The sequence below is a fragment of the Lutra lutra genome, chromosome 14 (genome assembly GCF_902655055.1).
Source record: "Lutra lutra chromosome 14, mLutLut1.2, whole genome shotgun sequence".
In the NCBI taxonomy this organism is placed as follows: domain Eukaryota; kingdom Metazoa; phylum Chordata; class Mammalia; order Carnivora; family Mustelidae; genus Lutra; species Lutra lutra.
In genome coordinates, this window is record NC_062291.1 from 36,621,675 (window position 1) to 36,641,002 (window position 19,328).

General features: G+C 39.8%; 1 protein-coding gene across 5 annotated transcripts in view; it reads left to right on the forward strand.

Moving 5' to 3' along the window:
- KAT6B (lysine acetyltransferase 6B) overlaps positions 1 to 19,328 on the forward strand; it is a 191,012-nt gene that overhangs the window by 144,673 nt on the left and 27,011 nt on the right. For all 5 annotated transcript variants that reach the window (XM_047701348.1, XM_047701347.1, XM_047701346.1 and 2 more), the window contains exons 11-13: positions 405 to 546; positions 3,714 to 3,875; positions 7,189 to 7,282. In XM_047701348.1, the coding sequence (XP_047557304.1) occupies positions 405 to 546; positions 3,714 to 3,875; positions 7,189 to 7,282 (398 nt within the window). The remainder of the gene's footprint in view (positions 1 to 404; positions 547 to 3,713; positions 3,876 to 7,188; positions 7,283 to 19,328) is intronic.

A 19,328-nucleotide genomic window follows, 5' to 3' on the forward strand; every position in this document is an offset into this window, starting at 1 on the left:
ATGATTACAGTTATGCCACTGACCATATATACTATTGACAATATGACATTAAATTTGAAATACGAAAAATATTCATGTTTACCTGACAGCAGGCCGTCCTTACTGTTGATTTTTCAAGTAGTGGTTCCAGGTGTGAAAACCGTTTTTTCTGTACAACATTTCTAAGGAAACAAATGATTTGTTCACAAAATAATGGCAGCAAATATTATTATATTGAAAAATAATGTAAGCCTTGTATAATCTCTTTACTACTGGCTTTTTATTTTCTTTTTTCAAAACTACTTCTTTCAAATACTGTTGTATAACCTTATTACGACTTGGAGAAAATTGAACAACATTTAATATCTTTTTCCCTAAACAATATAATCAATCTGATAGATTCTTTGATTTTAAAATTTTAACAGATTACCAAAGCTTTACCTGTGTGAATTCTGTCTTAAATATATGAAAAGTAAAAATATTTTGTTAAGACACTCAAAGAAATGTGGATGGTTTCATCCTCCAGCAAATGAAATTTACCGAAGGAAAGACCTTTCAGTATTTGAGGTAAGCATGTGTAAATAAAAAAATTCAGCCTTTGAGACCTAGTACTTCCAGTTGTTGATTATGTTCTGATTTGTTTCTAGAAGGTGCACAGTATATTCGATTTTTGGCATTCAAATTTAGATTGCTCTTTAAAATATCTCCATGTTTTGGAATGTTGAACCATATTGAGCAACCATTTAGGTTGACGATGAATTCCTACTTCATCACATTAACTTTTTTGTCTTCTCCCAAATCCCTGTCTGCACCAGATATATTCACCAGTGAATTTATGATCTTCTCAGCTCTTTGTAAATTCTACTTTCTTTGGCAGGAGAAATTAGCTTTGTTCAGCAGCTCCAGCCAATGTCTGGCAGGTGCTCACTCTTCCAGGGAATTGAACAGCTGTACATATCTCCTCAGTACACAACCACCTGTGTTTCCATCCATTTCTTGGCAGGGTGGATAATCCTTTTGGTGAGACCCCAGCAGATGTTGAGACTCCCTCCCTCATCTGGGTAGATGGCCACCCCTGGAGAACTCTGCTGTTCGCAGGAACCGCTCGTGGCCTTGTGTCTGTCATTGTAGGTTCCTAAAGAACTGACTGAGTAGCAGAAGGTCTCCGCCTGTATATATCGTTTCATTGTTCATTCGCGTTCTGTTGTCAGTTTCAAGGATCCAGCTTAGCTGTGTCATTTACACCTTGAGGAGACCATGCCTTTCATTCTTGCATTTTCTCAGGGATTTTTCATTCTCTCATTTATTCTCGTTCCTCCAATTGAGCACTTGCATTGCCCTGCCTAATTCCCTTCTCTGTTACCCGTCTCGGTTGCATTGTTTTCATGCATGGGTGCTCAGAACAAGCCTTCCTTGCACAGCAGACATGATGTCTTTTTTTTTTTCTCTCTGAAATACAGTTTTACTTTATTGAGTTGTTCAGACTGAAATTTATTATTCTGCCCCACATTTCACTTTAGTTCTGGTGTGTAACGTCTTGGATGATATTTAATATAGGGGAGGGTCACACACAGGTTTCTCTCATTGACGAGGTTACCTCTCAAGGACAAGCCAGAGCTCGCCACCTTTTCCAAAGGCCAATCAGAGAACACAGCAACTCCAGCTGTGTCTTAGGAGTTTTTTTTTAAGAGCCTCTTCCTGGTTGTATCAGGCTCTTTTGGTAAACTTGAAGGAAGAAGGGCATCGTTGCTGTGAAGATTTAATGATATATTAGTACTTACGAAAGGTTAGGCGCAGGGTTTCTCAGCCTGGGCACCGTGCACCTCTCAGGCTAGATAGATCTCTGGCATAGCGGGCATCCTGTGCATGGCAGTCTGCTCAGCAGCATCCCTAGCCTCCGCCCACTCCGTGCTGGTGGTATCACATTGCTTCCAGCTGTAACAAGCAAAAGTTTCTCCAGACACAGTGTCGCTGAGGAGGCAAAATTACTCCCATTGAGGCCCCCTGGGCTGGAGGAAAAGCTGAATGCGAGCCATTTAGTTCATTTCAGAATGTTACTCAGTCAGCCCCAACCAGGTGAGACTGCAGAGCTGTTCTCATTTGAGGCTTAGCTAATGTCAAAAGATCAACTTTCTTATTGGCTCCTTCCTTCATGCCTTGGATCCTTTCTTGAAACCAGAATGAAGTGAAAATCACTGTCTCTTTGTTTCCCAAAGGACAAAACACATCGTTGCCTTTAAGTAACCGTGAAGTAAATCAGTCTGAACCTGCTTGTGGGGTTTAAGCTCTCATGAATCCTGGGAGAGTCTTCTTGGGGATAAAGGAGTCAGTCTTGATAGTCTGATAACCATGGTCTGCTGTTTCTGGACAGGTGATTTTGAACCATCACCAAGATCAGAGGGGGAAAAGTGAAAAACAAATTAGTAAAATTTATGCATAAAAATATTTGAAGGAATTGGATTTATCTATGCCAAGGTCACTATTCTAGAATCCAAATTAATACTTAGAGGACAGCATGTAGGAAACTTTTCTTTTAGCAGTTTCCTAAGTAACCTTTACAATAAATGAAGTATAATCATAAATTAATACTTTCCTGTCTTTATCCCTCTTGAAAGCATGCGTATTAGACCTTACACAGCTGATAAGAATTTGCTTCAGCATCGTCTTCTGTTTTTCTGGTTCATCAACACCAACATTTCCTTTTTGTAATGTACTATCATTTCTGAAAGGACCATACTCTCAAATACATAAAAACTTCCTTTAATTAAAGAGAGAATTGTATCCTCTGTGTCTATTGCCCATATTTGATTTTGTTGCTATGCATGGGACCTAGGTTTCATCCAAGGGAAATAGTTATATGAAGTCTAAAAATAATTTGTGCAATATGAGAACCTGTATGGTCCACAGGAGACTGGAGAACGGTCAAGTTCATTGTTACAGAGCTCTGGTTAGCAAATATCCATTTCCCCTAAGAATAGTGCTAGGGAAATTCTTGAATCTGCTGTGCTTTTGGTTTTCAACAAGTAACTACATTTGATCAAAGAAATTGGCATCTGTGCCTAGCCTCCTGTCTATAACCATCAGTATCACAGCTTGATTCTTTTATTTTGAAGAAAAGTAGACTGTAATCATGGTACTTATTGTAGGTTGAAATTCATCTGACTTTCTCTGTAAGTATTCCCAACATAGAAATTTTATCTCTTCCGATTATATTTAAAATGATGCTTGGGATAAAACCAAAATGGAATCCTCTATTGCTAATCTACACTTCTGAGGAATCAGAATAATACTGTTCATTTATTTTATTTTTACATGAAGTCCTTTTGAAAACAACATAAAGTTTAACTTACTTGAGCAGTATTTTGCTGTGTTTACATTTCTTTAATTCAGACTTACTTGGTTCAAACAGAGAAGACATGCCTGATCGTTTTTTTACTTGTAGTAAATTGCAAATAAGAATGACTCCTTCATTAGTGGTTTCGGCTTTCTTCAGGTAGCTTAAAGAGATTGAAGCTAACTGGAATTGACCCTAATTTAAGAGAAAAAGTGGAATTCTTATTTGCCACGTGACAGCTATTTTTTGGTTGACTTTATACTTGTTTAATGGGGTAGTTTAATCTCTCAGTTTGGCATTTGGAAATAAAATTGTATACTTCCCAAAATACCATATAAAAATAATTTTATATTGAGCGGTATTTTTATGTTAAATAATGTTGTCTGTTTCTCTTTGCTAGGTTGATGGGAATATGAGCAAAATTTATTGCCAAAACCTTTGCTTGTTAGCCAAGCTCTTCCTGGACCACAAAACATTGTATTATGATGTTGAGCCATTCCTTTTTTATGTCCTTACAAAAAATGATGAAAAGGGCTGTCATCTGGTTGGATACTTCTCTAAGGTAAAACAAGAGCCAGTATGACCTTCATTTTCTTATTCAAAATGTTTTTGGTAGAGCCCAGTTCTTCAAACAGGGTTGTTTTTTTTCTTTTTTTCTATGACTGTAATTTGAATAAGCGATACATATTTCTGAAAAGCTCAGGTTCTTGTTCAGAGCTTATTTAAAACAAAACAAAACAAAATGGTAAACATCATGCCTAGAAACTGTGTAAATGACCTCAGCGGGGTTTGCTGCCTTTTGACTATCAGCGACCATGTAGCATTATAACTGCTGCCTTGCAGACCACCTAGCATCTTTGATTTTTTAAATGTTAAGCTTATTTCCCTTGCTCCCCTCTCAGTGGTGTCAACCTCAAGGTTTCAGAATAGCGTAGCATTTAAGGGATGGTTCTCATTTCTCCTCACTGTATTCCCTCTGTGGTCATCAGTTTCTCACTGAGTTGGAACGTTGGCATTTGGACACTCAAGGTGATAAAATGATGAGGTTTACTCTTTTGTCTCTTACTGTTTATGCTGTTGTTTTAAGATCTAAAGCAGCCTCACCTTTAGGAAACCTAAGCATCTCCAGCTGTGAACATAGGGAAGCCCTTGACACACTGAGTGGATATAGTTTGTCTTTTATACTCAAATTCCTCGGTTCAAAGGTTTTTGATAATAACTCATATGCAATAAGGAGAAACTGAGTTTGGAGATAGTTTAATGTGCCAGGATGGTACTTTTAAGACTTCCATGCACATAGTCAATGATCTGAACCCTGTGTTGTATTTACTTTGTGATATAGTTTGCGTATTAGGCGATAAGTGAAATTTATTGAATCTACTCTTGCATAATGTAAATGGGGTGCCTGATGGAAATGTCATTTTCATGGAATATCAAAAGATAGAGTATACATGAAGGTCCTTTGCAAACTGCAGGTTTTCTGTATTTTAGAATCAACCCAGGGGTCATAAACAAAAATATGAGTAAGTTATAGCATTCATGGGAAACAGCCTTAATATTTTAATACACATATTTGGTAAGCTCCCAAAACAAAAAAGACGAAAGTTAATTTGTACATAACAGGTTAAAAAGATGACAGAGAATTAACACAATAATAAAAATAGAACAATAAATAGGAAATCTATATGATATATAAAACATCTTACCTTTTGTATAGGTTTATAAAGCTCGTTTTCTGCAATGAGTTAAAAAGAATAGCGGTCATGGGACACCTTGCTGGCTCTTTGGTAGAACATGCAACTCTTGGTCTCAAGGTTGTAAGTTTGAGCCCCACGTTGGGTAGAGATAACTTAAAAATATATATAGTGGTCATGGTTATTCTTCTTGTTAGAAAATGACATTTCTTGGGGTGCCTGTGTGGTTCAGTCGCCCCAGGAACATGAGTTCAACCCCACATTGGGCTCCATGCTGGGCGTGGAGCCTACTTTAAAAAAAAAAAAAAAAGAAGAAGAAGAAGAAGAAAGAAAGAAAATGGTGTTTCTTTACATGTGTCTGTGTTTAAATGTAGATGCTTAATGGTACCTACTGTCCTTGTCTCAAATTGGCCTCTGGGTCTGCAGTTGAAGGTGAACCTTAAAAACAGTTTCAGTCTTTGCCTCTCTTCTCCCACGGGCCCCAGCATCCTACCTCAAAACTTTTCTCATTTTGCCACAGTTTTCTTTTACAGCATGGCAGCAACTACGGTTGTTTCTTACTGTACATGGAAAACTCATTCTTTGGGAGTGCAGTAAAACAAAAATTAATCTTAAAAAAACCACTTTAAAAGTCTAGATACATGCAAATTAAACCATATTTTAATGCATCAATTGGAGTGTGAAGGACTATGGCCCGTTGGGGTTACACTTAAACCAAATTCTGGAGGTTACAGCTAGAGAATGGCCAAGATGACCTAGAAAAGTTGACCGTAAGTCATTACAGGCATTTGACTTACCAGGCAGATAATAGAGGACTCTAAACAGGAGGGAAAGAGAGAACAGTTATTTTATCCATAGATTAGAATTTAGCTGCAGCAACGTGTGTTAAAGGGTGGGAGTTGCGGTGGAGGGGAGGGTTGGGCTGCCTTACAAAGTTAAAAGGTAGGAATAGTTTGGGACAGAGAAAAGAATGGCATAAAGGATGAATCCTTTCAACTCAACGTACATCTCTTTTTAAAGAAAGTGACCCATTTGTCTGACTTTGCCAAGAAGACTAATTATTTGAACACGCCTCTGATGTGCACATCCATTGACGGACACGCCAGTGTCTTAGGGATAACTGACACACATGATTTCGTCCTCCTCATTTCTTAGCGACTCCAAGAACAGCTACAAATGTGCAAATGTTGGGAGCATCTTTTTCACAAAGAAATCTCTAATTCTGCCCTGTAGGGTTTTTTCCACAACAATTTCCTGTGATATTTCTAATAGGTTCATTAAAGATCTGGGTGTTCTGCAGTAATCCTTTCGTGTGGTTAGTACCATTTGTGGTCGGTCTTACTTGTGGTTTATATTTGGCCAGAGCATTCACAACCTCAAAAGCCTTTTCCAGATCTTCTCTGTACAGGCTTTGGCTGCTTCTGTGTACTCTGAATAAAATGTTACTGCTCTGATGCCACATCCCATGAAAATTGCAAATTCTTCCTTAACTATACGAGCTGTTTCCCACTCTAGTCATCCCAATCTCCCTCCTGGTTTCATACTGTTGGTAATATTTTGGCCTCACTTTTGTGTGGAGGCTTTGGGATTTCTTACAGCCTGGTCTTTTTGTTTGGTTTGAAATGCAAATTAATTATTTCTCTAGCTTTTTACTTTGATTTTTGTTTTTAATCCATAAGATACATAAGTGTATCTGTGTAGATCTACTTATTCATACACTGTTTTCATTTCCCTGGGACATTTGGTCAAAGGCAGAAGACAGATTGCTGTCAAAGAGTTGAAAATTGTTTAGCAAGGTAGCGAGCTCAGTCTTACCTTTCCCCTCTGGGTGAGTCTGTGGGTGTTGATTCCCCCCCCATCTCCCAAGTTGTTTGAGCAAGGAAATAATTTCTTGCATATTCTCTGTGTTCTGTTTCATTTGGCTCCTATTTCCTTGGATTCTTTATTCATATTTTATGCTACCAGCTTTCAGGCATCAAGGCATAATTGAGAGGCATGCCTGGAGTGGACGGTTTGTTGTTAGCTGATAGTTTGATCAACACAGTGGGACTATTCTGCTTGGTCCTGACCTAACACAGGGGCTCACCTTAGTGGACTGTTGTACAAGGATGGTGGCAGGTGCCAGGAATTGCGCACTTCAGCAGAGCTCTGACATACTTGATCTGTTTCTCCTTCCCTCAGGAAAAGCTTTGCCAGCAGAAGTATAATGTCTCCTGCATAATGATCATGCCCCAGCACCAAAGGCAAGGATTTGGACGGCTTCTCATTGATTTCAGTAAGTGAAGTGCTTTACCTACTTTCATGACCCAGGGAGCTGATGGCTGTTAAAAGAAAGAGTAACACATAAAACTTTATTTAACCCACTTTGTTGTTTTTATCCGTAGATAATAGGCTTTCTCTTTTTATTTTCCATAGTTTAGAAAATCTTCCTCAAGTGAAAAATTTACTGTTGCTCACTTAGTGTGCTCTAGGAAATTGAGACTAGATTTCTCGGCAGTGTCACTGGCTCACAAAGCCATTACCCCGAATGAACCGGCAGAATTGCATTCCATTCTGTGGCGCTCATGCTCATGAGCACCAGAAGAGGCAATTATTTGTGATTAGAGCTAACGGAAGTATTATTTAAAAAGATTTTCAGCTTTCTAAAATTTTACCTATAATCTTATCAGTACTGGGCAAGAAAGAGGTATTTCTGCTTAGAAAAACAATTCTTTAGGTGGCTTATCCTTTGAGACTTTCTAATAGAAATAACTCTTTTATTTTATTAATTTCCCTTTTTTTGTGATGGAAATTATATAATGTATTTTGTCTAGAAGGTTGCCCAAAAAATGGTCTTTATACACATTTGTATCTTCAGAGTCTCTTCAATTAAAATTGGAATGACACGCTGAAGTAGGCACAGGATAATGTAAAAAACATGGGTAGTTTTTTTTTTTTCTCCTTGTTTATATTATATGGGATGTGTAAATGGAGTGCTAAGGTACATTGGAAGAATTCATTTCAAAATACCCAGATAACACGAAGGCCAAGTATCCATGATAATAGTAATTTCTGACCATGTAAAAACCTGTCACTAGGAACTATGTGCTTTATTACCAGATTGTAGTTTGTCTGATTATAAACTGAAAGAAGGGAAATTTAGGAAATTGTATATTCTTCCTAAGGTACATCAAATGCAAAAAAACCCCACAATATAAATGTGCTCAAGAAAAATCATGAAGAAACAAATATGCTGCATCCAGATCTATATTACTAGATACTACAATTTATTAAAGTTGGGGTATAAAATGACTATATAGCAGTTTTAGACAGATGTGTGCAATCTGTCGCCATTGAGAATATTGTTTTTGAAGTATTATTTATCGACTATTTTCAGTTAACATTAGTAGTTGTTAATTCATTGTCTTAGTCTTACCCTTTGTTTTCCTGATCTAGTTCTCCCACGGAGGGCCATCTTACCAGGAGGTCACTGTTACTATTTTGCAGAGGTCTAGATGTAATCGGTTCTATGGGCAAATCCTTTTTTTGTGTGTGGCCACCATTTAGAAGTTGTTCATAAACATTGTGGTTTCGGATGTACATAGCAACAGTTCAGGCCTTAACCTTTGATAGTTTTAGCATCTGCATGCCTACAGAATAAGGTAAACTCTAGAGCTCAGTATCCAAAGGCTCCTAGCACCTATTTCCAGCTAATTTTTTTAGGCTTTTTCATCTGCTAATCTCTTTTTCCTCAGATATTCTGAGCATGTTTCCATATTTCCATTCTTTGTCTATACAGTCCCTTTGCTAAAGTGACCACTTCCTCCTTCTCCAGCCTCCATGTGTTCAGAATCCTACCCATTGTTAAGAGCCAGCTCAGGAACCTCTTCTGTTTGATGCTACCTCCTGAAGATTCATCTCGTTCTCTTCTTGGCTCCATATCTCTGTAGCATAGCAGTAGACTTAACGCCTGCTTTAGTGGTGATAACTGATGTGTCCTACTTCCAACTGACTGTAAACTCCTAGGATTCTACCTTCTTTGTTTTCAGTAGGACAGTATGATCAATAATCTGCATTTGATTTATTTTCTTGATTTGAATGGAATCTCCAAAGTGGTAACACAGTACTGCTCACAATGATTTTCTACCTAAAATTTAAAGAGGGACTACTGCTTAATGGGTAAAAACGCAAGTCTCTAAATAGATTAGTTCTTATTTGTACAGCATAATCTGATAGTGAGACCTTTCACGTAAGAGAACAACCCAGGAACAGAGACGTTCCCTTCAAATGCTAAATCTTTGTGTTAACCGTTTTAGTGAGAACTGTATTGGAGTCTACCCAGTATTTTTAAACCAGAACTTTGGAACCCATTGGAACCTTTCTGGATTGCTCAGGGCCGTCACGATGAGAGCCACCCCTTAGGGTGTGTCTGGGTAGTACAGTGCCAAGGGTGTAATTGTTAGATTTTCTCTTTCCTGTACCCTTGACATTGCCCCTATGCTGGGGTGGGTAAGCAATGTGGTGAATGATTTGAGTAAACTTGAAAAGGGCTTGGTGTTACTCCTTCATAGAACAGGAAGCTGGGAGAAGAATTTTATAATACTCAATGAAAATGGAAACTGGTGTAAACCCAATAGAAATTCAATTAAAAAAAAAAAATCCTTGGCCCCAAAGGTTTTAAAGAAGATAGAATAGGCTGCTGAAAAAATTGATAGCATCTCCTCCTTTGGAGTTGCTTAAAATAATAGTAGATAATATCCTTCTAGAATGATTTAGATCCAGCCTTGCAAAGTAAGGAGATAAACCCCCTGACCTCTCATAATCCTCCTCAACCTCATAATTCAGAACTCAGGGCAAAATAGATAACCAAGGTTACTGGTTTTCTAAAATGTGCTGGTTTTTTGTCTTTTTTTAAGGGACCTTTTAATGGTTAGATTTATTTTATTTCTGTTTTGTACATGAGCCCAAGGATCTTTTGGTCAGGGGATGTATTTTCGGTAATTCGAATAAAGTTGTGAAGGAGGAAAATACTTTGTTACGTTATAGTTACTACCAATTTAGGAAGCTGAGACAAGAGCAGTAGGAAGAGAGCTATCACAGCCCAGCTGCCCACTTGCCCGCTGGATTGGAAATATGGGTGCCCTGCACTGTGAAGTGTGTGGTGTGTATATAAAAAAAGGCAAATCCCAAAGCTCTGAACACTGTTCTCCAGCAGTGGTCATTTGTGGGACTAGATGCTGCCCTGGGTACAAGTTGTTGTCTTACTCTTCCTGGAACAGCCTGCCTGGGGTTTGCGGAGCAGGGCTCCCCAGGAGGTCATCTGCAGAGCTTGGCCCAAAGTGACTAAACGGTACCAACTCCCAGCCCGCTCATAAACCATCTCATGGGTTTTGTGACTCTTTGCTCAGAACCTAAGTGGGTAGTGTGGAAGGAGTGACTGTCAAGGTTGAAGTTGATACCCCATCGTTTCTCCTAGAATCTGAGATTCCTTCTCGTCTCCATCTCTGTCTACACACATGCACACGTCCACACACACCCCATAACCCACAGCCCAGTCCTGAGTTCATACTGTAACCTTGCATTCCAGGTCTGCACCACCACAAGGTTTTATTCTGTCTCTCCAGCGGTGAGAACTCTGACTTCCATTATCCACAGTGTACTTCCTGATGTGCTCAGCCCTAGATCACACACTGAGTAGTTTCAGAATTGCTTACTCATACCACCACCTGGAAATCAGGCCTCCTAACTAGAGGTCAATATTTGTATGTATTTGTTTGTTTTTAACTTTATCTGGAGTGTATTTAGTCAAAATACTGTGTTTGAATGTTACTTCGCTTAGTTCTTTTTAATTTTTCCCCCCTTCAGTGTGGTTATGTCATTCATTTGAAATACAGTTAGGCTTTTTTGCTTCCATTTGTTAGCCACTTTAGTTTTTCCTATGTCCTTGGTTTTTTGTCTTCGAAACATAAAACATTATTTTCAGAGTTGAAACTTTATTAAAGGGTGCCCTCAGAGAAGTGTCATTCCCTTCAGCCATTCCCTCTACCCATCCCCAGTCCTTTCCTGCAGATGACTGACCTCACTGGTTTTTCATTTGTCCTTCCCAGGTTTCTTTTTATACAAATGAGAAGATGTGAATTCTCTTATTTCTTCTCCTTTCTTACTCACAAGGGAGCATACTGTAGATAGTCTTTTACATTTTGCTTTTTTCCACTTAATAATACATCCTGGAAATCACTCCTTACCACTTTCTAGAGATCATCTTAGTGGGTTCTGGAACCCTCCTAGGTATGGGAATATAGGATGTTCCCCAATATTTCAGTTTTATTTTTTAATTTTTTTTAAAGATTTTATTTATTTGACAGAGATCACAAGTAGACAGAGAGGCAGGCAGAGAGAGAGAGAGAGGGAAGCAGGCTCCCCGCCGAGCAGAGAGCCTGATGCGGGACTCGATCCCAGGACCCTGAGATCATGACCTGAGCCGAAGGCAGTGGCTTAACCCACTGAGCCACCCAGGCGCCCAATATTTCAGTTTTAAAAGTGCTGTAGTGTTGGGGCACCTAGGTGGCTCAGTGGGTTAAGCCTTTGCCTTGGGCACAGGTCATGATCTCAGGGTCCTGGGATCGAGCCCCACATCGGGCTCTCTGCTCAGCGGGGAGCCTGCTTCCCTCCCTCTCTCTGCCTGCCTCTCTGCCTACCTGTGATCTCTCTCTCTCTGTCAAATAAATGAATAAAATCTTAAAAAAAAAAAAAGTGCTGTAGTGAGTAGCCTTGGGCTTATTTTGACTGATACACACTTATGTAGCAGGTTTGGTTTATTATATATGCTTTTAGTTGTTCAAGACTCTGCTTGGCTGGGCAGTAGATAAGCTGATAATGAATTGTCTTTTACTCAAGCCTGCAGAGCCAGAATCCTGCCTGGGGAGCAGGATGTAAAACCCATCCTCCGCAGCTGACCCAGGAAAGCAAACTGATTCAGCAGTAGGTTGCAGAACATTGTTCCAGGTAGTGGTGAAAGAAGGTGGCATCATTAACTTAACTCATGTGTTTGTTATAAATGCATTTATTTTATTCTAAATTGGATACCGGAGGAGGATAGTGAAATGTGACTTCATTCTTTTTTTTTTTTTTTTTTTTTTTTTAAACCTGTTCACGCAACCATTGTTGACTGGCGAGGGGAGAGGTGTAGTGGTGCCCATCCTCATTTGGCACTCTGCCAAACACCAATGACAAAAATGAAGAAGACATAGTTCTTTCTCGGTGGTCAAGTTCACTGAGTCAACAGTTGCTAGATAGTATGTTTGTGCGGTATATATTAAGAACTCATAACAAGTTGAATGAAAACATTCCAGACCAAGAGAATCTGAATGATGATCATGTGAGGAAACATGTTAGATGTTTGAGTAACTGCAGAAGGAACTCCAGGTAGATTCAAGATTTAGATGATCCGAGGTGCCTGGATGGTTAGGTGTCCAGCTCTTGCTTTCCTGATTTCAGCTCAGGTCATGATTTTGGGACTGGGAGATCAAGCCCCGCATCGGACTCCATGCTGGATGTGGAGCCTGCTTAATATTCTCTTCCTCTGCCTCTCCCCCTGCTTGCTTACTCTCTCTCTTTAAAAAAAGAAAGATTTTGGGGCGCCTGGGTGGCTCAGTGGGTTGGGCTGCTGCCTTTGGCTCAGGTCATGATCTCAGCTCGGCAGGGGGCCTGCTTCCTCCTCTCTCTCTGCCTGCCTCTCTGCCTGCTTGTGATCTCTCTGTCAAATAAATAAATAAAATCTTTAAAAAAAAATAAATAAGAAAGATTTAGATGATTAACAAAAAATGAAAACACAAAAACTTTTAAAACGTAGAAGAAAGGATATGCAATCCTCTGATCCTTGGAAGGTCAAGGACATCCTAACACTAAGTGTTAACACAATGAAAGAAATCACAGAAGCATATACAGATAGTTTGACTATATAAAAAAGGTAAAATGTCTATACAGTAAAAAAAATTTTTAATATTTTAAAAGCAAACATAATGGGAAAGATGTTTGCAACAAACATGCCAGGCAAAGCTTTGACAGCTATAGAATTTAAACAAATATTTAAAAGGAAGGGTTTGATCATGTTAAAGCATAAACCTTAATAGAAAAATGAGCAGGGGCACCTGGGTGGCTCAGTGGGTTAAAGCCTCTGCCTTCGGCTCAGGTCATGATCCCAGGGTCCTGGGATTGAGCCCCGCATCGGGCTCTCTGCTCAGCGCAGAGCCTGTTTCCCTTCCTCTCTCTCTGCCTGCCTCTCTGTCTACTTGTGATCTCCATCTGTCAAAAAAATAAATAAAAAAAATCAAAAAAAAAAAAAAAAAAGAAAAGAAAAGAAAAATGAGCAGAGGACATGAATGCAGAATGCACAGAAAAGGAAACTCTTTGGTGGCAGCAAGGTTGCTGACATTTGCTGAGCACCTACTGTGTGTCAGCCACTTTCCTGAGAGTGCTGACTCATTCAACACAACACTGGTTGAGACATTTTAATCTTGTTTTATGGGTGAGGAAACAAGGCTCAGCTATACTGACTACAAATGGCACTGCTCTAGTTTGAGTCCAAGCACTTAGACTCTAGGCCACGTTGCTCTGAAGTCTGTCAAGTACAAATGGCTAATTAAAATGAGAAAAGGAAAAAACCAAAAACTGTTGGTGATTTAAAAATGCAAATTCAAATAACTGCAAGATTATAATTTTTTGCCTACCAAATTAGCAAACACTTTTAAATATAGCCAGATCTAAGTTGACTTAGGTGGGCTCTTGTATTTATACTGGAGGGGGTGTAAATTGGTAGACATTTTCCAGAACTTTGATGGCATATATCAAAAACATCAGAAAGAAATTTATTCTAAGGAAATCAGTATACTTTCGTCAGTGTGCATTAATTTCATATTTAATGTAACATGTTTTGTTTTGCGTTAGTTTTTTAAAGAGTGGACTTTCCTGCTCCTTTCCCCCTCCCCCAATTATAGCAGTATAAACCCGTAGTAGAAAGTTAGAAAACATAGATAAAATACCAAGAGAAAATTAAGTCCCCCACACTTCTGTTACTCAAAGAGTTAATGTTTTGGTATAGTTGTCTGTCATGGTGTCATTGTTTATAGTAGAAAGAAAAAACTGAAACCCTCTCAATATTCAAAAGTAAGAGAGAACCATTACCCTGAGAAAATTACGGTACATCTATATAATAGAACATTAGCTATTAAGAATTAATATTCTAGGGGCACCTGGGTGGCTCAGTGGGTTAAGCCTATGCCTTTGGCTCAGGTCATGATCTCAGGGTCCTGGGATCGAGTACCGCATTGGGTTCTCTGCTTGGCGGGGAGCCTGCTTCCTCCTCTATCTCTCTCTGCCTGCCTCTCTGCCTACTTGTGATCTCTGTCTGTCAAATAAATAAATATTTTTTAAAAAAAGAATTAATGTTCTAAGGAATTTTTAATGAAATAGGAAGATGGTTATAATAAATACATGGTTTTTTAAAATTGTATATATGTATGTTCTCAATTACATAAAAAGTATGTTCAAAGAAGGGAAAGAAACACACTTCCAGATTATGTCTAGAATTAGAATTACAGGCAGTTTTTATTTTCTGCTTCCTACTTTTTGCTGTAAAAAGTGAAGAAAACTAGGAATCCGTGAAGGCCTGACCTAGGGGAGTGGCAGCGAGGACACGTGGAAATGAAGCAGGTATTTTCCTATTCTGCAGCAGGTAGAACTCTGCCCAGCGCCTCTGCTGCTCAGTCAGTGCTAGATGAATGGATGAATGAACTGAGCTTGGGAAAGGTAGTAAGTGCAGCTTTGGCCACGTTGCCTTCACTGTGATCGTGACCGTCCATGTGCAGTTTTCCTGGGAGTTTGGAGCTCAGGAGGGGAATGGATTAAAGGGAACTCCTGGGAGTGGTAGGCAGACTGTAGTGGGGGCAACCATCGATATCGATGAGAACAACCCGGGAGAGCATAGGGAGACAGAGCTGAGAATGGAGTCCTTGAAGTTACAACGTGTTAAGGGCTAATAGAGGATGAGGACGTTATGAAGGCTACTGAAAAGGGTCCAAAAGTAGGAAAAGAATCAGGGGAGAAAGGTGTCAGGGAAGCAAAAGAGGTCAGCATTGCAACAACAGTCGTCTTAATCCTAGCTGACCTTTCTGGAGCACTTACTGTGTGCCAGGCATTGTCCCCTGAATCACGCAGGTTAATGTGCTCCGTCCTTGCAAAGACCTTAGGAGGCTGGTTACTGTTATCACTAAGAAACCTGTCCAGAATCACTCCCCAGCCAGTGTTCAGTGCCCCAGAGAAGAAGATTAAGAGACGGCGTAAGAAGTATACTTTGGAGGACCGTGGTTTTTGTGGAATTTTAAAAAGTGAATTCTGAAAGCTTAACCATCAAGGAACCTGGTTTGTTTGTTGTTGCTGTTGGATTTTGTTTTTGGGTTTTTTTTTTTAAGATTTTATTTATTTATTTGACAGAGAGAGATCACAAGTAGGCAGAGGGTGAGGGGAAGCAGGCTCCCAGCTGAGCAGAGAGCCTGATTTGGGGCTCGATCCCAGGACCCTGAGATCATGACCTGAGCTGAAGGCAGAAACTTAACCCACTGAGCCACCTAGGCACCCCTGGTGTTTGTTTTTTAAACTACAGAGGCTGGAGCACTGGTAGCAAGAAGGCCAGGGAGCAGTGATGGGAAAAACAAAAAGTGATATCCAGACGGGTTGTTTAATGCAAATTCGGAAAGGGCATTTGATGAAATTCCAAATTTCTTTCCTAATTTAATCAAACATGCTAACGAGAATTATAAGAATACTAAATCTTAACTTTCTTCCTTGTTTGTTTCAGCTTTGGCATAACCTTGGGGAGGGTTTTATAAAGGGTAGATGACAGTGGGTCCAAAAGTCTACAAACTTACACCTTCAGTCTTCTGAGACTAGTACATAGCCAGTAAGTTTATCAGTTACATAAATTATCCATTAACTGTACACTTAGGCATTTTTAAAAATTAGTGTCTGTTTATTTGTAGACTAATGATGAAAGTTTGGAAGCAGAATCAATTCTTGGCTTGCTTCATTCAGTATTAAAATACCGTGCAGGGTCTCCAGATTGTCTTTTAGGAAATAGAACTCGAGAGGACGTAGGAGTGATTGAATGAATTAGGACTTGCAGGAAGTCCCGTTTGCTGACCTTTTCCGTGATTTCGGTTGAGGGGTTTCTCTGTGGTTTTTGTGAGAAATGTATACCATTTAAGAACTGAGTCTGTGTTAGGTGAGTGCTGCTGCAAGTTGAGTGCCGATGACCCAGTTTTGTGCCTACGTGTTACGACTTTGGTCACCTTGTTAGTGTAGTCAGCAGTGTCCTTTGATTTCTCTTTTCTTCAAAATGCCACACATAGACACACATATACCTGGATTTAAGAAAAATAGGAATATAAGAAACTTGGGAGGAAAGATGCCTCTTGGTACCATTTAATACCTAGTTTCTTTCTCACTGAGAATTACTGGGTTAATTTCCACACCTTCATTCTTTCTCCCTTTTGGTTCTAATGACAGGGATTTCTCAGGTACCTAGAGAGTCCAGGCTTGTCTTTCCTTAGCCTTCTTATAACTCTTGACTGATTTCCTGAGGAAGCAATCCTTAGAACAAGGAAGCATCTTCTGAGTGGTTTTCCCACTTCCTCCTTCTCAGAGCTCTTCTAGGTCCATCAGACAGAATTAGAAAGAAAGGATGTGCTGTTCGGAGGGTAACTATATCCACTCTCTCAAAGAGAGAATAACTTCTTCCCCCGTATCTTAGATGCTAGCCACTGGCTTAAATGTTGTAATATTTGATACCTAAATTCAGGAGTACGCGTCATAGTAGTTGAGGTCATCCGCTAGCAACTTGCAGTTTTAATAGTCTGCCTTCAACAGACTATTGTAAAAGGGCTGCCACTTAGAAACTTTTCAAAGCACAATTTAAGTAAAACTTTAGGATTTAAGACGAGGGCCGTCTGGGTGGCTCAGTGGGTTAAGCCTCTGCCTTTGGCTCAGGTCATGATCCCAGGGTTCTGGGATGGAGCCCCGCATCAGGCTCTCTGCTCAGCAGGGATGGTGCTTCTCCCGCTCTATCTGCCTGCCTCTCTGCCTACTTCTGCCTACTTGTGATTTCTCTCTCTCTCTCTCTCTCTCTCTCTGTCAAATAAATAAATAAATAAATAAATAAAATAATAATAAAAAAAGAATTTAAGACTACCTATAACGAGAGATTTAGAGTTGTTTCATCCTACCTGAAAACTTTTTTGGAGCAATTTTTTTTTTCTTTTTTAGAGATTTATTTCTTAGAGAGAGAGTGAAAGAGCACAAGCAGGGGGAGCGGTAGGGGGAGAAGCAGGCTCCCCGCAGAGCAGGGAGCCTGATGCGGAACTCAGTCCCAGGACCCTGGGATCATGACCTGAGCTGAAGGCAGACACTTCACTATTTGAGCCACCCAGGCGCCCTGGAGCAAATTTTTGATACTGACAGGCCTCTCTCCAGGTAAATAGGAATTTTAATTTAGAAATCCAATTGGTTGTATTCTAGTAAGGCCTGTTTTCCCCAACTGCTGGTAAACTCTTAAGTTGCTGAGACTGTATGGGGGTCACTAACTTCTTTCTGACAGCAAGTTGAGTATAATTTTAGGGTGAGCACATTCTTTCCAGGAGCTGGTCCTGGACTGACAGGTCCTGGTGACACATCCCACCTCAAGGGTCTCTGGGCATCACTGCCCTTCCCAGCGGGTGACCTGAGGACAGTTATAGGGAGGCACAGATAGCACGACCTTCAGCACCATGGTGGCCAGAACTCTGGTGCCTGTCATCTCACTTAGAGCAGTGTCATCCTTTACCCGAGCAAGACACGTGAATTCTGTCTTCTCTGTGATGGGGTAGAGGCCGGGAAGCACGCACTTGGGGCCTCAGTTCTCCCTTCGGTAGGTTGCAGTGTAAGTAGTTTGCTTTCCCCCATTTCTGAGCCCTACAAGCTGAGCATCAAAGGTTTTGAGGGACCATGACAATGTCTCTTAGGGACATGTTACATGACTGAAACTCTCTGATTCCCTGTAAGTAAAGTGAATGAAGGAGCTATAAATTTGACATGTGGTATTTATTTCCTTATGCAACTTTTATTTAATAGTTTTCTCCTTTTTCAGTGGCACCGACTATTAAAAAAATGCTAAAGGCTAAGCCAAGTGTAGAGTCACTTAGAAAGTTGCATGTGTCTTTTGTGTATTATTTATTGCCCATTTCCTTCACCAAAAGTAAGATTCCTGGGGATAAAGACTTTGTTCTCAGGGGCAGTCTCACCTCCTGGGCGAACCTGGCACTTAGTGGGTCCTTATTATTTGTTGACCAAATGTTGAATGAATTACTGTGAGAAGAGCTTCTTAATGTACTTTCCTCACACGTGATTCTTATGAAGAGTTTAATTTTATTAGAACATAATCAGTCAGCTGTGGTTTACTTACTTCCAAAAGATGTCAGGTGTGCCCTGCTTCCTTTTGAGGGCTGGTGTCTTTGTTCAAGCTCAGCTTCTATCTTAGGATCATTTAAGCTGCGTCAGAAAGAAGATTGCCATTATCCACTGTTACCCTTGGGCGGAGAGATGAGAGCTGTGACAGAATTCACATTTACACACAGTTGGTTGAAGAGAGAAGCTTCTCTTTTCCTGACTTTCATCAGATAATTCATTTCTTCATGCATTTATTTTGGAAGGAAAATTCCAACTTCCGTGTTAAGGAACCATCAAGAAAGCTTTTTTTTTTCTTTGCAGAGCTCTCCCGGCAGCTCTCTCTCTGGGTGAGCACAGCCCGGGCAGTCATTAAAGAATAATCAGTTATGCTTTTGAAATGGGGCTCAGGTCCTTTATAGCCTTCTCTGAGATATCCTCCCCACACATCCACCATGACACTTGTGGAAACACTGGACCAGCAGCTGTGTCCTCAGACTTCTGGGTTTTGGAAGACGTGCTTTGACTTACAGAAGAATAAATATCATGGTGACATATATATTTAATAGGATTCTAGTTTATAATATAATAAGGGAAATGGCTACTTTTCCTTATTTTCTTGTTATAATATGTTGTGATAAAAGCCTTTGTCATGACTGTTTTATGACATTGGGCTGAAGTGCAATATATTTTAATATGTTGAAGATAACATCAAGGTTGAAAATTGAGCTCTCGGTGATTTATTCATCGAGGTTGACTATTACCGAATGCATAGAAATAAGTTGCATGAGGCAGTGCAGCTAACGATTTATTTATGTATCTTTTTTTTTTTTAACAAAGCTTGTCATAAATAAGAGCAAATAAATAGC